At 43.6% G+C, this 14,852-nt stretch overlaps 1 protein-coding gene across 1 annotated transcript; it reads left to right on the forward strand.

Annotated features, from left to right (window-relative positions):
- Positions 1–11,252: 11,252 nt before the first annotated feature.
- On the forward strand, positions 11,253–12,778 carry LOC122129816. Its single transcript, XM_042704537.1, has 2 exons — positions 11,253–11,472; positions 11,547–12,778. The coding sequence occupies exons 1-2, from the start codon at positions 11,429–11,431 to the stop codon at positions 12,532–12,534; spliced, it is 1,032 nt and encodes a 343-aa protein (XP_042560471.1). The 5' UTR covers positions 11,253–11,428; the 3' UTR covers positions 12,535–12,778.
- The last annotated feature ends 2,074 nt before the right edge of the window (positions 12,779–14,852 follow it).

Consider the following 14,852-nt stretch of genomic DNA (forward strand, 5'->3'; position numbering starts at 1 on the left):
TGAAAAATATACGGAGATGACAGCTAAACTACCAACGGTAGTCTCTTAAAGGGGCAGTACACATTTTCTAGTACTCAGTGTGTTCAAGTAACAAGATTAACTATAAACCAGATAGAAAAGATAGGTATAAACAAATCATAAAATGGTGAAATTTCATGAAATAAATGCAAACAAAATAATACATTTTTGACTCCAAAGGCCAATATGCTCATATTTTTGCAAAAGAAGTTTGAAGCTGGTTTTTGTATTTATTTATATTTATTTAAGTATACTATAAACTGTTGTTTACAGTTAATATAATGTTCATAGTTTGAAGTTAAAAAGTATCGGTTTAGCACCAGTATCGGAAAAAACCCAAACGATACCCATCCCTAATTGTGTACTTTCAGATACATATCTGTGTGTACAGGCCTCATCGACAGCATCGGAGAGGGTTTTCTCCTGTGCAGGTCATGCGATTAGTCAGGAAAGGTGTCGCATTTTGCCGGAGAAGGCAAATATGCTGATATTTCTACAAAAGAATTGCTGAAGTATTGAAGCTGTAGTGTGTGTACAGAGTGTGTGTGTGTGTTTTGTATTTATTTGTATTTATTTAAGTATAGTCTAAACTTTTGTTAACAGTTCATATATTATTTAAGTTTTAAGTTAAAAAGTGTTTTGTATTTATTTATATTAGTGCTGTCAGTTTAACGCATTATTAACGGCGTTAACGCAAACCCATTTTAACGCCGTTAATTGTTTTATCACGAGATTAACGCGATTTTTAAAAAAAAAAATTTTAGATTCACATTCTTTTTGGCCTCGCAAACTGTGTAGTAGGCTAACGTTACGGTTTGAGTGAATGGTGAGCGCGATACGGCGAAATGGATAATAAAAAGCTTCTGAATGGAAAGTTTACTTTTAAAAGTTGTGTTGTGCAAAAGAAGCCAGCTTCACTGTTGTCTGAAAATGTCAACAGGCAGCTGGCTGAAAGCAAATAAGTAATAGGCTTACCTTTTATTGGTAACCTAACTGTTACAGTTCATTTTTTCTGAAATAGGAGGCCTGTCTGCTATGTTCCCAGCAAACTTGAATTATTTTTTATATTAAGCCATGGTTTAACTTCACTATAGGTAGAGTCCTTGTTTACCTGAAATGTGCACTTTATAATTTTATCTTTGTACCTCCCTGTTTGGCAATGTTGGTTTTCAATAAAATAAAACATTTGCATAAATCATGCCAATCCACTTTTCCATTTTGATAAGGGCATTACAATAAAAATAAAATGATGGAAAAAATAAATAAACGAAGGGACATTTAGAATAGATAAAAATTTGCGATTAATCGCGAATAATTTTGAGTTAACTATGACATAAATGCGATTAATCGAGATTAAATATTTTAATCGTTTGACAGCACTAATTTATATATATAATCTACTTTAAACAGTTCATATATTTGGCAATAAAAAAAGCCTTTCTTAAATGTCGTCAATCGTAATTTTTTATTTTTTTTAATTTTATTTTTTATAAAAGTATCGGTTCCGGCACCGTTTAGGCACTGGTATCGTTTTAAAAGTATCGGTTATGTACCGGTATCGGATAAAAACCAAACGATACCCATCCCTAGTTAAGGCTGCCCTCCCTCGCTCCCTGGACCAGCATCAGTATGCTTACAGGGAAAACAGGTCCACTGAGGATGCTATCGTCACAGCCCTCCATACAACGCTGACACACCTGGACAAGAAGGAGACATATGTGAGACTCCTCTTCATAGACTACAGCTCGGCTTTTAATACCATCGTCCCCAACCGGCTGATCACCAAACTCCTTGATCTGGGCCTCAGCTACAGCCTGTGTATGTGGATTAAGGATTTCCTAACAGATCGCCCCCAGACAGTGAGACTAGGTCCTCACCAATCCTCAAACCTGTCCCTCAGCACCGGAGCTCCACAAGGCTGTGTATTGAGTCCCCTGCTCTACTCCGTCTACACATATGACTGCACCAACACCCATACATCAAATACAGTAATAAAATGTGCAGATGAAGGGTCCGTTTCAGCTCATTTTGTTCACCCTGAGGTAGATTGATGGCTTAAAATGAGTGAATAATATGTGCCCTTCTTAGATTGTTGTTTGCCAGCCATCAACAGAACAGAAGACTAAACATTTTTTGTTTTAAATGTGATTGGGAAGACGAGCGCGTGGATGTGACTGAATGTGGCTTTAGCGGAAATCTGTGGGTCAACCGTTGAAAAGGGGGGCGTGGCCGGAGCAGAGTTCAGCGCAAACGTGACATTTTCTCAGTGGTTTTGTTCTTTAATTAATGTTTGTTCATCGTTGCAATCGTTGTTGTGTTTATTTGAAAGAAATATAGCCTTGCAGCCCAAAATACAGGGGAATTTGGGCGATTTGTATGAACAAAATGATGTTTCCGTTTCAAAGGTGCAATTCCGTTTCAAAGTGTTCATTCCGCGAATTCCGTCCGTTTTCCGTTATCGCGGAAAATCATTGGCCCTACAGATGACACGACTGTGGTAGGACAAATCACCAACGGAAATGAAAGTGCCTACAGAGACGAAGTTGACAGACTGACAGGATGGTGTAAGCAAAACAACCTGACCCTGAATGTCAAAAAGACAAAAGAAATCATAGTTGACTTCAGACGGCAAAAGGCAAACCCTCAACCCCTCATCATCAATGGTGAGGAAGTGGAGAGGACCTCCTGCTTTAAGTTCCTGGGGGTTATGCTCTCAGAGGACCTGAAATGGGTGATGAACACAACCGCCACAGTCAAGAAAGCACAGCAGCGGCTCTACTTCTTGAGAATACTGAAGAGAAACAACCTGTCTCCCGAGCTGCTTAAGTCTTTTTACCACTGTTGCATTGAAAGTGTCCTCACATACTGTATCACTGCATGGTATGTCAACTGCACGGACAAGGACAGGAAATCCCTCAGTCAGGTCATAAGGTCTGCGGAGAGAATAATTGGACTTTCACTGCCTCCCCTGCACGACATCTTTAGGACACGCTGCCTCCGCTGAGCATGTGGCATTTTGAAGGATGAGACTCACCCCGCAAACCATCTCTTCACCCTGCTACCCTCTGGCAGGCGCTACCGGGCCACTACAGCCCGCACCTCCAGACTGCAGAACAGTTTCATCCCCAGGGCCATCACAGAACTAAACAATCACACAACCCTGATACCCTCCACCCAGCACAACTGCACTTTTTTTAGTGGTTGCACAAACAAATTTCGTTGTGTATCCAATGCACAATGACAAATAAAGTCTATTCTATTCTATTAAAGTGAGCATTACATCACATGGCGTGGCCAAAGTGTAACCTAAAGATTCGTACAGTACCTCAGTGCCATTTAGGTAAGAACAAAATTTCAAAAAAGTGAACATATTGCAAATCATTTTCTGACCGTACATTAGTGCAAATTTATAACAAATGTATACACAAAATTAAGTTCTCAGTTTAGTCAAGCTTCCATTGTCCATCACTCAGTGCTTTGAGTAACTGGTGAGCTGATGCACCCTTTTTAGTAAGACAGTCTGCAAGTTGGTCTTTTGTGTTGTTCCACAACACACGCTCAATCCTCTGCATTTGGACATGTTCTTTGATGCTACTTATCTCCAGACTAGGTCTTTTCTCAGAGACTTTGTAGACTTAAGTGCATCAGCAAGTGAATGGTTGTCGGTCACACAGATTATAGGTGGTGCGTGTGTAGCGCCACCTGATGTCAGTTCAGAGAACATTGTGGCTAGAAAAATTGCATTGTCTATTCCATCAGACATTGCCAATGTTTCTCCAGGAAGTGTACTTTGTCCTTTGTCTTGAGTTTGAGTCTCCACGCCTGTTTGTGTATCATCCATGTCACTGTCATCAGAAGTGTGATCTTCTGCAGCATCATCGTCATGATCCATATTGTCAGCAGCATCTGTCAAGTTATGTCTCTGTCCAAAGTCTGTGGTACTTTCTGAATTGTCATTGACGGCTTGTTGTTCATCAGCTTCATTTCTTTCTTTCATAAGTCTCAGGTAGTGCACCCTAACACAGTTAACACCATGTCTGACAAAAACCACTGCTCCATCTTGGCTTATCACAGTGCCTGGTCCTTTCCACTCTGGGCAATCTCATCTCTTGTAGTACACCTTGTCACCCATCTTGTATCTCTCATTTGTACTACGTAGCTGTTTACTTAGTGCTGCCATTAACCCTCCCATCAACAGTTCAGTGGATGCATGACCAAACTGTCTGTGAAGTTTCACTAGCATCTTTTGTTTTTCAGCTTTGCTCGTGTTTTCTGAGACAGCCAGTATTTCCTCATCGCTGTGTTCATTAGAAGTGCCACCTCCAGTGGCTACAAGGACACAGTCATCACTTTTAGAGGGTTCGCCCCCAGTGTCCATAATGTTCACACAGTAATGCCCCGAGCTTGCAAAGTCCAATTGTACAGGTTGATTGAACATTACTGCACTGTCATTTTCCATGTTGAGAACAGTCCCTGACTTTTTCATGGACGACTTGCTTAAAAGCAGTGGAATCTTTACTGGAACAACTTCAGTCTCAATGTTGCACTTTGTTTGGCCAATCTTTGCAGGAATTTTCAGTTTTCTGGTGGAGTGGACCACTTTTCCATCCCCAAACTTGAATGGTCTATTACTACGTTGCTCTGTCCTTTTCATCTTCTCTGATTCACGTTTGCTTAGTCCTGAGATATAGCTATCTAGCCATTCCTCTCCACACACAGTGCGTGTGCATGCAGTGTCTATTATTGCAGAGCTAAAACATTCTGTCAAAAATATTTCTGCATCAGTGTGTGACCCTTCTGTAAAGAGAGTGATGTTACACTCATCGATGTCTTGAGTTAATGTTACTTGCTCACCCTTGTGTGGGCAGTCTTTAGCCCAGTGGAATGTACTTTGGCAAATGGCACATTTTGATCGGCTTCCATGCTTGTCCAAAGGGTAAGTGCCTGGCAGTGGTGTTTTTGACTGTTCACCTTCTGGCCACGACGACCTGCTCCTTTGGCGCCTCTGTTCAGTAGTGACATAGGCAATGTCTTGGTTTATTCCCATCATTTTAGCAGACGTCTTCCTGCCAAAAATCCTTTTCAGCCCCGACTTCATCGAAGCAAATGTTAAATCCGTACATGCCGTCAGCGCTAACTGTCTATCTTTTACTTCTATGCATGCCGTGTCAAGCAACTTAAAAGCTAACATGGCATCGGGCAATTCCATCTTTTACCTGCGCATCCTTAAGTAACGTTGCTCGAAATCAATGATGTAGTCAGTCATTGACACGTCACTGTCTCTCGTTATCCGATCAAAATTCGAATAGGCATCATACCTTACGTCCTTTTCTTCTTGAAGAAACAGTTTATCAAGTGCATCTAACAAAGTTGTCATACCAGCGTCTTTGTTCAGGTCATCGATAGGAACTTTCATAGCTGTTTCTCGTGCTCGTCCAGTTAGCGCCAAAGCCACCACAAGAGCCTGCTTCTTTTTCCCAAGTTCTGTAACTCGGCTGTAAGGTCGGCGGAATCTTGTAATTTGCGGCAGCCATCCTCTGCTACCATGTTAAACTGACAGAAAACACTGTGTTTCCTTTAACACTTTTAATGGTTGTAGGAGCCAAATTAACCTTTATGTTGATTCTTATGTTATCTCTCTTTATTAGTATGTGCAAGTGTGTGTGTGTGTGTGTGTGTGTGTGTAAGAATGGATGAGTGACACTATGGCCGTAGGTGTTTTTACCCCATCTAGAGGACACCTGAACTTTACCTGAGAGGCTGAAGGTGGAGCCCAAGGGGGAAAGGCCTTAAAATCCAGCAGCCAGAGCATCTGGGCGTGGCTGAGGAAGGCAACAGTTTTTTGACCGTGTGCCAGGACGTTTGCAAAGGAACCATGTGCCTTACGAAAGACTCTTTAGTTTAATATCTTTTATTTTATTTCCAACAACTTGTTATCCACCATTCTACAATAAACGGTCAAAGGGACCAACTGGACTCACCTCTACTTCTCATCTTTCCTACACGCGTCAGAACCAAATCCATCTCAGCCACCCGTGGTAGGCAATTAGAAATTGCTGCTACAATTAGTCAAAAAACTACCTTGGATGGATGTACTTTGAAGAAAGCAGCATTGGATACTGGAACAAAGGGATTGTGAATTCAAGGGCATGTGCCACTCTGGAGTGGAAGGTTGAATCCAAGTGAATCCGCAGCAATCGGTATGTTTACGAAAAAACTTTGAAAGGAATCTTGTTTATTGTTTTAAGAAGAATCATTTTTGTGGATTATTGAGTTATATTTTTGAAGAAAAAGGACTTTTAAGTTTGTCAAGTTGAGAAAAGAGGTTCAGTTTCCAATATGGCGGACCATGCGGTTACTTCTGTTGACTCTGAAAAGCAAAAAGAAATGTTTGAGTTAGAAAATAAGAAGAAAGAAGCAAAACAAGTTAGAAAGAATAAATTGGCTGCTTTGACTCGCAAAATGAATAAGATGAGGGAACTCATGTCTGATCCAGCAAACCTGGAGCAAGTAAAGGAGAACCTACAGAAATATACAGAGGTGTTGGAGGAGTTTGATGAATTGCACAAACAATATCAAGAGCTTCTGTCAAAGGATGAATGTGTTACAGACACAGGACAGTGGTATGAACCGAAGAGGATTGTTATTGAGGAGTTTAGGAAAGGGGCTGATAAATGGATTAAATCTTGTCCTGTAGTTGCACCACCAGCAGAGAAAGAAGATGAAATTAGTCCCAAGGACAGCATCTCTTCAGTTAGTAGGGGATCTAAAAGTTCAAGATCAAGTTCATCCTCAGCTCGTCTGGTAGCACAGGCTGAGAGGGCAGCACTTTTAGCCAAGGCTGCTACTATGAAAGAAAGGCATGCTTTAGAAGAAAAAGAACAACTTTTATCCAAGGAAAGAGAAGAAATTAGAAGGCAAATGGAGACTTTGAATTTTGAGGCTGAATTGTCTGCTACAAATGCCAAGCTTGCAGTGTATGCTGGTGCTGAGGAGCAAGTGGCTTCTACCCCAGCTGATGGCATGAACGCGTACTTCGAGGAAAGGAACCTGGAACTCGCCAACATGGACACACTGCAACAAGTGGCTCTCACAACCAACATGCTTGAAGAAAGGATTGTTCGACCAAAGGATAGAGCGAAACACGTACCTTTGTTTCAAGCAAGCAGCAGACAAGGTGAACTGGGTGACCATATAGGACATTGGTTACTCCAGGAAACCCCAGAGGCCGTAGGTCCAGCTCAAAGGTCACAGTCTGCATTGAATCTGCAGGCAGATCGTGCAACTCGAGGTAATGCTGTTTTGAAACCTATTAAGGAGAAAGCCATTGATCACTCTGACAAAGTTGAGCTCAGTACAGAATACAGACCGCTGGTTGATGATCTTGTAATCTCCCAGGCAGGTCCTATGCTGCCTGAACAAGAGCAGGTCAGGTCGTTACAGGACAATGTAGCTCCCAGTAATCTAATTGCGATCTTGAATAGACAAAACGAAATCACGTCTATGCTTCTTAGACAGCAGCAATTATCTACATTGCCACCTAAAAGGGTTACTGTCTTTGATGGAGATATCTTAGAGTTTAGGTCATTTATGAACTCCTTTGAACATAACATTGAGAGTAAAACAGACAATGGACAAGACAGATTGTTTTATCTTGAACAATATACAAAGGGCCAAGCTAGGGATCTAGTAAAAAGCTGTCAGCATATGGATGGAGATCAGGGTTATCTCAGAGCTAAGCGCTTATTGCATGAACATTTCGGCAATGAGTATAACATTTCCACCGCTTACATTGAGAAAGCTCTTAGTTGGCCTATCCTGAAGCCTGAAGACCCAAAGGCCTTGAATGAGTATGCTCTGTTTCTGAAAGGATGCTGTAATGCCATGACAAAGCTGGATTACATGGAGGAACTGAATGTTGCCTCTACCTTGAAAGCCTTAGTCATGAAATTACCCTTCAAGTTTAGGGATAAGTGGAGGACTAAAGCTCAGGAGAAACTGGATGGCAACAGCAAGATTACATTTGCAGATCTTGTACAGTTCATTGAGAAACAGGCAAAGATATGTTCCAACCCAGTATTTGGAGATATCCAAGAGTCAGTTGCAAGTAAGAGTAAAAGGCCCGAGGTAAGCAAGCCCATGTTTAGGCCCAATGTTAGTTATGCAGCTAATGTGGCAGCAGTAACCACTCCAGTGACTTCAAATATGGACAGTGATGTCAAATTCCCATGCCTCTGCTGTGATGGTGCTCACAGTCTAGAGCACTGCTCTGACTTCAAGAAGAAAACACACAGGGAAAAGTTGAATCTTTTACAGGAAAAGGCACTCTGTTTTGGATGCTTGCGTACAGGACACAGAAGCAAAGACTGCCATGCAGGGCGTCTGTCATGCAACATCTGCAACCGAATGCATCCCAGTGTGCTTCACATCAACTTTCAGGTCAAAGGTGAGACCATAAAGTCAGCAGAGCCACCAGAGAACATCAAAGAGGTGAAGTCCAATGTTTGTCGGCATAATGGGGCCGGGAACTCTAAATGTGCACTTTCAATCTTACCTGTTCAAGTGAAGTCTGTGAAAGGCAACAGGATCATTCAAACTTATGCTTTTCTCGATCCGGGCAGTTCAGCAACATTCTGCACGGAGAGGCTGGTGCAGAAATTGAGCCTGGAAGGGAAACCAACAACTGTTTTGCTAAAGACAATGTCACAAGAACGGCCTGTCAAGAGCACGTTGGTGTCAGGTCTAGAAGTGAGCGAACTCGAAGGCAACAACTTCCTTCCTTTACCTGAAGTCTTCACTCAAAGGTCTATGCCGGTGACAAAGGACGACATCCCAACACAGGCGGATTTAAGGAAATGGCCTTATATCAGTGAAGTCCAATTACTCCAAATAGACTCTGGCATTGATTTACTCATTGGCATGAATGCAGCAAATTTGATGGAACCCTGGCAGGTGATCAACTCACAAGAAGATGGGCCCTATGCTGTAAGAACCCTACTAGGATGGGTAGTCAATGGTCCATTGGGAGGATGCAGTAAAGGTGTGGACAAGGCCACAGTGACTGCTAATAGGATCTCCCTGGTTAACCTGCAAGAACTTCTGGTGAGTCAATACAACACTGATTTCAATGAGAGAGTCTATGATGAAAAGAGTGAAATGTCAGTAGATGACAAGAAGTTCTTGAACATTGCCAATGCATCTGTTAAAGTGATAGAGGGTCACTACTGCATTAACTTACCTTTTAAAGCTGATAAGGTGACAATGCCTAACAACCGTGTGATTGCAGAGCAACGCCTTTTGAATCTGAAAAGGAAGTTCAAAAGAGATCTGAATTATCAAAGGGAGTACAGAGAGTTCCTCAGTGATGTCATTCATAAGGGCTATGCTGAAATGGTTCCCCCAGCACAGGTGAACAGAACTGATGGGAAAGTTTGGTATATCCCTCATCATGGGGTATATCATCCAAAGAAGAAGACCATCAGAGTAGTGTTCGATTGCGGTGCAACATTTCAGGGAACATCCCTCAACTGTGAACTACTCCAAGGCCCAAATCTGACAAACACACTGATAGGAGTGCTGACACGTTTCCGAAAAGAGCCAGTAGCACTGATGGCAGACATACAGGCCATGTTCCATCAGGTCAAGGTCACAGAAGGTGATACAGACTTTTTGCGCTTCTTTTGGTGGCCACAAGGAAATGTGGATGATGCTCCTACAGAATTTCGCATGACTGTTCATTTATTTGGAGCAGTCTCTTCACCCAGCATTGCAAACTTTGCACTCAGAAAGACTGCACAGGACAATGCAGGCAACTTCCCACCTGAGGTAACAAAGACAATAATGGAGAACTTTTATGTGGATGATTGTTTAAAATCTGTGCCCACAGAAAAGGAAGCAGTAAAGCTGATCTCAAACCTCACCACAGTCTGTCACCAAGGAGGATTTCATTTATCAAAGTGGATAAGCAACAGCAGAGCCGTCCTTGCTACGGTTCCACAGGAGGACAGAGCCAAAGAGGTAAAGGAATTGGACTTGAGCAAGGATCAATTGCCCATGGAGAGAGCCTTAGGACTTCAATGGTGCGTGCAAAGTGACTCCTTTAAGTTCAACATCACAATCAGTGAACGTGCACTTACCAGAAGGGGCATCCTATCCATGGTAAGCTCAATTTACGATCCCTTAGGCTTTCTGTGTCCACTTACTTTGCCAGCTAAATTGTTGTTGCAGGAACTATGCCGACAGAACTTTGGATGGGACGTGACCATTCCCCACACTCTATCTGAGCAGTGGACAAATTGGAACAGTAAGCTGTCACTGCTTGAAGGCTTTGAGGTACCACGCTGTTTCAAGCCACATAATTTTGGTGAGTCAGTGCACAGCCAGATCCACCATTTCTCTGATGCCAGTGAGCTAGGCTATGGAACAGCCAGCTATCTCAGAATGACTAACGCAAAAGGAAAGGTCCATATAGCATTCTTGATGGGCAAAGCGAGAGTAGCTCCATTAAAAAGGCAGACCATCCCGAGGCTGGAGCTAGCCGCAGCAGCTTTGTCAGTTAAAGTGGACAGAATGCTCAAAGCAGAACTACCATCAACAAGAGATAAGTCAGTGTTTTGGTCTGACAGTACAGCTGTGTTAAAGTACATCTCAAATGACCACACTCGCTTCCACACCTATGTGGCGAATAGGACATCTAGGATTAGGGAAGCCACACAAGTGTCTCAGTGGAGATATATTAACACAAAGCGAAACCCTGCCGACGACTGCTCTAGAGGTGTGAGTGCAGAGAGCTTCATGAGGAATCCAAGATGGATCCGTGGACCAGAGTTCCTCTGGTCATCAGAAGAGGATTGGCCAAATGAACCAATAGACAGGAGTCAGCTTTGTACGGATGACCCAGAGGTCAGAAAATCTGTAACAGTTAATTCCATCATGCAGACATGTGAGGAAAGGCCCACAGACAAGTTACTCAATTACTTTTCAGATTGGCTGAAGTTGAGAGTAGCTGTTGCATGGATAATGAAAGTGAAGGATGCATTGAGGCACTTGGTGCAGAAAAGAAAGGACTCAAAGGACGACTATATGTATCAAAGGGCAAACAGAATAAACACAAGGTCTGTCAAGATTAGCATGAAAGAATCAATAACAGTTGAAGATCTAAAAGGAGCAGAAAATGCAATACTTACCTATGTGCAGAGACAAAGTTTCCCACAGGAAATCAGCATGCAGCAAGAGGGAGCATCCTGTGTGAGAAAAGGCAGCAGCATCTACAGACTGGATCCGATGCTGGATGGTGGCATTCTCAGAGTGGGTGGGCGTCTGAGGAGATCAGCAATGCCAGAGGAAAGGAAACACCCTGCCATTCTGGCCAAAGACCACCACGTGTCCACTCTGATCCTGCGCTACATCCATGCTCAAACTGGACATGGAGGAAGGAACCATATGCTATCCCAGGTACGAAAAACATACTGGATTGTAAATGCAAACACTGCTGCACGGAAGGTTCTCTCTCACTGTGTGACTTGCAGAAAGAACAGAGGAAAACCTGGTGAACAAAAGATGGCTGATCTGCCAGGTGAAAGACTTGTCACAGACTTGCCACCATTCACGAACGTTGGTCTTGACTACTTCGGCCCTTTTGAGGTGAGAAGGGGCAGGAGCATGCTGAAAAGGTATGGCGTCATCTTTACCTGCATGACCAGCCGAGCAGTACATCTGGAGGTGGCCTGTTCTTTAACCACAGACTCGTGCATCAATGCCATCAGACGTTTTTTGTGTCGAAGAGGCCCAGCACAACACATGAGATCCGATCATGGCACTAACCTTGTAGGTGCAGAGAGAGAGCTGAGAGAAGCACTTCAAGCCATGGAACACAGAAAGATCCAACAAACTCTAAGGAAGGAGGGAGTTCAGTGGAGCTTCAATCCCCCCACTGCCTCTCACCATGGTGGGTTCTGGGAACGCCTCATCCGAATGGTAAGGCATGTCCTATGTTCAGTATTGAAGCAGCAAACTTTAGATGATGAAGGCCTAACCACTGTTTTCTGTGAAGTCGAGGCAATTCTCAACAGCCGGCCTATAACAAAAGTATCTGATGACCCACAAGATTTAGAAGCCCTAACTCCAAATCACATACTTCTGTACAGAACTAACCCACTTCTGCCCCCTGGAGTCTTTTCAAGTTCTGACCTTTACCACAGAAGACGCTGGAGACAGGTCCAGTATATAGCCGAGCTATTCTGGAAGAGATGGCTGCTAGAATACCTCCCTCTCCTCCAGGAAAGACAAAAGTGGTCAAGAACCAGAAGAAACTTCGTCCCAGGCGACATTGTACTAATAGCAGATAGCAACGCTCTTCGCAGTTCCTGGCTACTGGGAAGAGTCTTAGAGGCCAAGCCTGATGCCAGAGGCCATGTCCGTGTGGTGAAGCTACAAACTAAGACGAGTGTACTGGAGAGGCCAGTGTCCAAAATCTGCTTACTGCTCGAGGGTGATGACTGTAAGGTAAAACCATGAACGCCGAAAGAGTTCAAGATAAGTGAATTTATTCACTTTGAGTTTATATTTTGAGATCATTATAAGATTGCCTAATGATTGAAAATACCTAAACTGCGAATAGAAATGGCTCCTTTGTAATGTAAATAATTGTCTTTGCCTCTACAAACACAATTAGGGGCCGGTATGTAGGAGCCAAATTAACCTTTATGTTGATTCTTATGTTATCTCTCTTTATTAGTATGTGCAAGTGTGTGTGTGTGTGTGTGTGTGTGTGTGTAAGAATGGATGAGTGACACTATGGCCGTAGGTGTTTTTACCCCATCTAGAGGACACCTGAACTTTACCTGAGAGGCTGAAGGTGGAGCCCAAGGGGGAAAGGCCTTAAAATCCAGCAGCCAGAGCATCTGGGCGTGGCTGAGGAAGGCAACAGTTTTTTGACCGTGTGCCAGGACGTTTGCAAAGGAACCATGTGCCTTACGAAAGACTCTTTAGTTTAATATCTTTTATTTTATTTCCAACAACTTGTTATCCACCATTCTACAATAAACGGTCAAAGGGACCAACTGGACTCACCTCTACTTCTCATCTTTCCTACACGCGTCAGAACCAAATCCATCTCAGCCACCCGTGGTAGGCAATTAGAAATTGCTGCTACAATGGTCAAACTCTATGTTCACTGGTACAACTTACACAGAAACTTCACTGTAACAACATCCGGTCCCTATCAAAGTAAAAGTATCAGAACCGGAAATACATAGTTAACAATGGAATCTTTCCACAGCGCCATAGGCTGCAGGGTAGTACACTGATGTGCGAATGTGACGAATGCCCTGTGTCTCCATGAACTTTGCAAACTCAGCTGACGTAAACTGAGGCCCATTGTCAGTAACAATGTTCTCTGGATTGCCATGGCGGCTGAATGTGGACATCAGGAACTTTATGACATCTGCTGTTGTGGCGCTGTGAGAGAAGGCAAGCTCCGGCCACTACATAGTAGTCCACTACTATCGAGGCCAAGTTTCTGCAAAGGACCCTCGGGGAGCTGGACAGGTTGCAGAGGAGCAGGGAGAGTAAATGCAGTTTTATAATTTGACCGGCAGGCAACGCAGGAGGCTATGCACGTCTGGACCTCCGAATCCATTCTTGGCCACCAGTATAGATCTCGCAAGCGTTGTTTTGTGCGTACAACTCCTTGGTGACTCTCGTGGGCCAAGGCTATCAAGGTCTGGCGTACAGAGGTTGGCACTAGGAGTCTTGAACCTCTGAAAATGAAATTGTATTTAACTGATAGCTCATCTCTCACCTTGTAGTAGGGAGTCATGTCCTGGTTTACTGCTCTGATGGAGGGTGGCCAGCCACGATGAATCTGTTCCCGCAGAGTAGTCATTTCAGGACATGTAGAGCAGGCAGCTTCAAAGTCAGCCACTGGAAGAGCATGTAGTGTGGACGAAATCTGAGCCACTAATTCAGGCTCCACGTCAGCAGAGGCATCAATCTTCTCTATGACGCCAGCTTTCAACAGGCGATTTGGCTCAGCAGAGACGCTTTCTCTGACGGCAAAGGCAAGCGCCGCAGCTTCTGGCGCACATGGTAGGATCAAGTTTCACTTCATGCATAAAAGTCTTAGCACACCCAATCCCAGGGGTGTTGGTATCAGTATGTGTTGCAGTGTTTATGGACATCACCGATGTGAGTGGCACTGGAGCTGAGATGAGGACAGTATCCCCTCAGATGCACAGGTCCAAGGCAGTGATTTAGTCCATACTTAACAGTGCTGTCCCTCTCTCCACGATGAAGAAAGTGGCTGCTGTAGAGGTGTTGTCCATCTGTATTTTAGCATGCAGACATCCCAGCACAGGAATGTTATCTTGTGTGTAGGTCACCAGCCTGGTAGAAGCTGCAGACAGCGGAGTGTCACTGAAGGATTTCTGGTAGATGTGTTGTGGCAATATAGACACGGCAGAACCAGGCAGAATTATAACAGTACAGTATGGTCACATCGTGTAGCTGTAGCTCATGCACATTGCTCTGTGGTGCTGAATGGCACACTGCAAAATGTCCTCTTTTATTGCGCGATTTGCATTGTGCTCTAGCTGCAGGACACAGAAGAATTTCCTAAATGCAGAAACAGGAATTGTGCAGTGAGGAGGTTGGCGGACGCAGTATGGGAGGCAGCTGGACGAAAGTTCTTTTTATATTGCATGTGGGGCTTGGATTGAATAGCCTGCACTGGAGCGCTATTGCCATCAGTTTTCATTTTTCTAACCTGCTCAGCAGCAGCTTCCATCTGTATCGCCAGTGTGGTGGCTTTCTATAGAGTCAAATCAAGTTCTAAT

The sequence above is a fragment of the Clupea harengus genome, unplaced genomic scaffold, assembly GCF_900700415.2.
Source record: "Clupea harengus unplaced genomic scaffold, Ch_v2.0.2, whole genome shotgun sequence".
NCBI lineage: Eukaryota > Metazoa > Chordata > Actinopteri > Clupeiformes > Clupeidae > Clupea > Clupea harengus.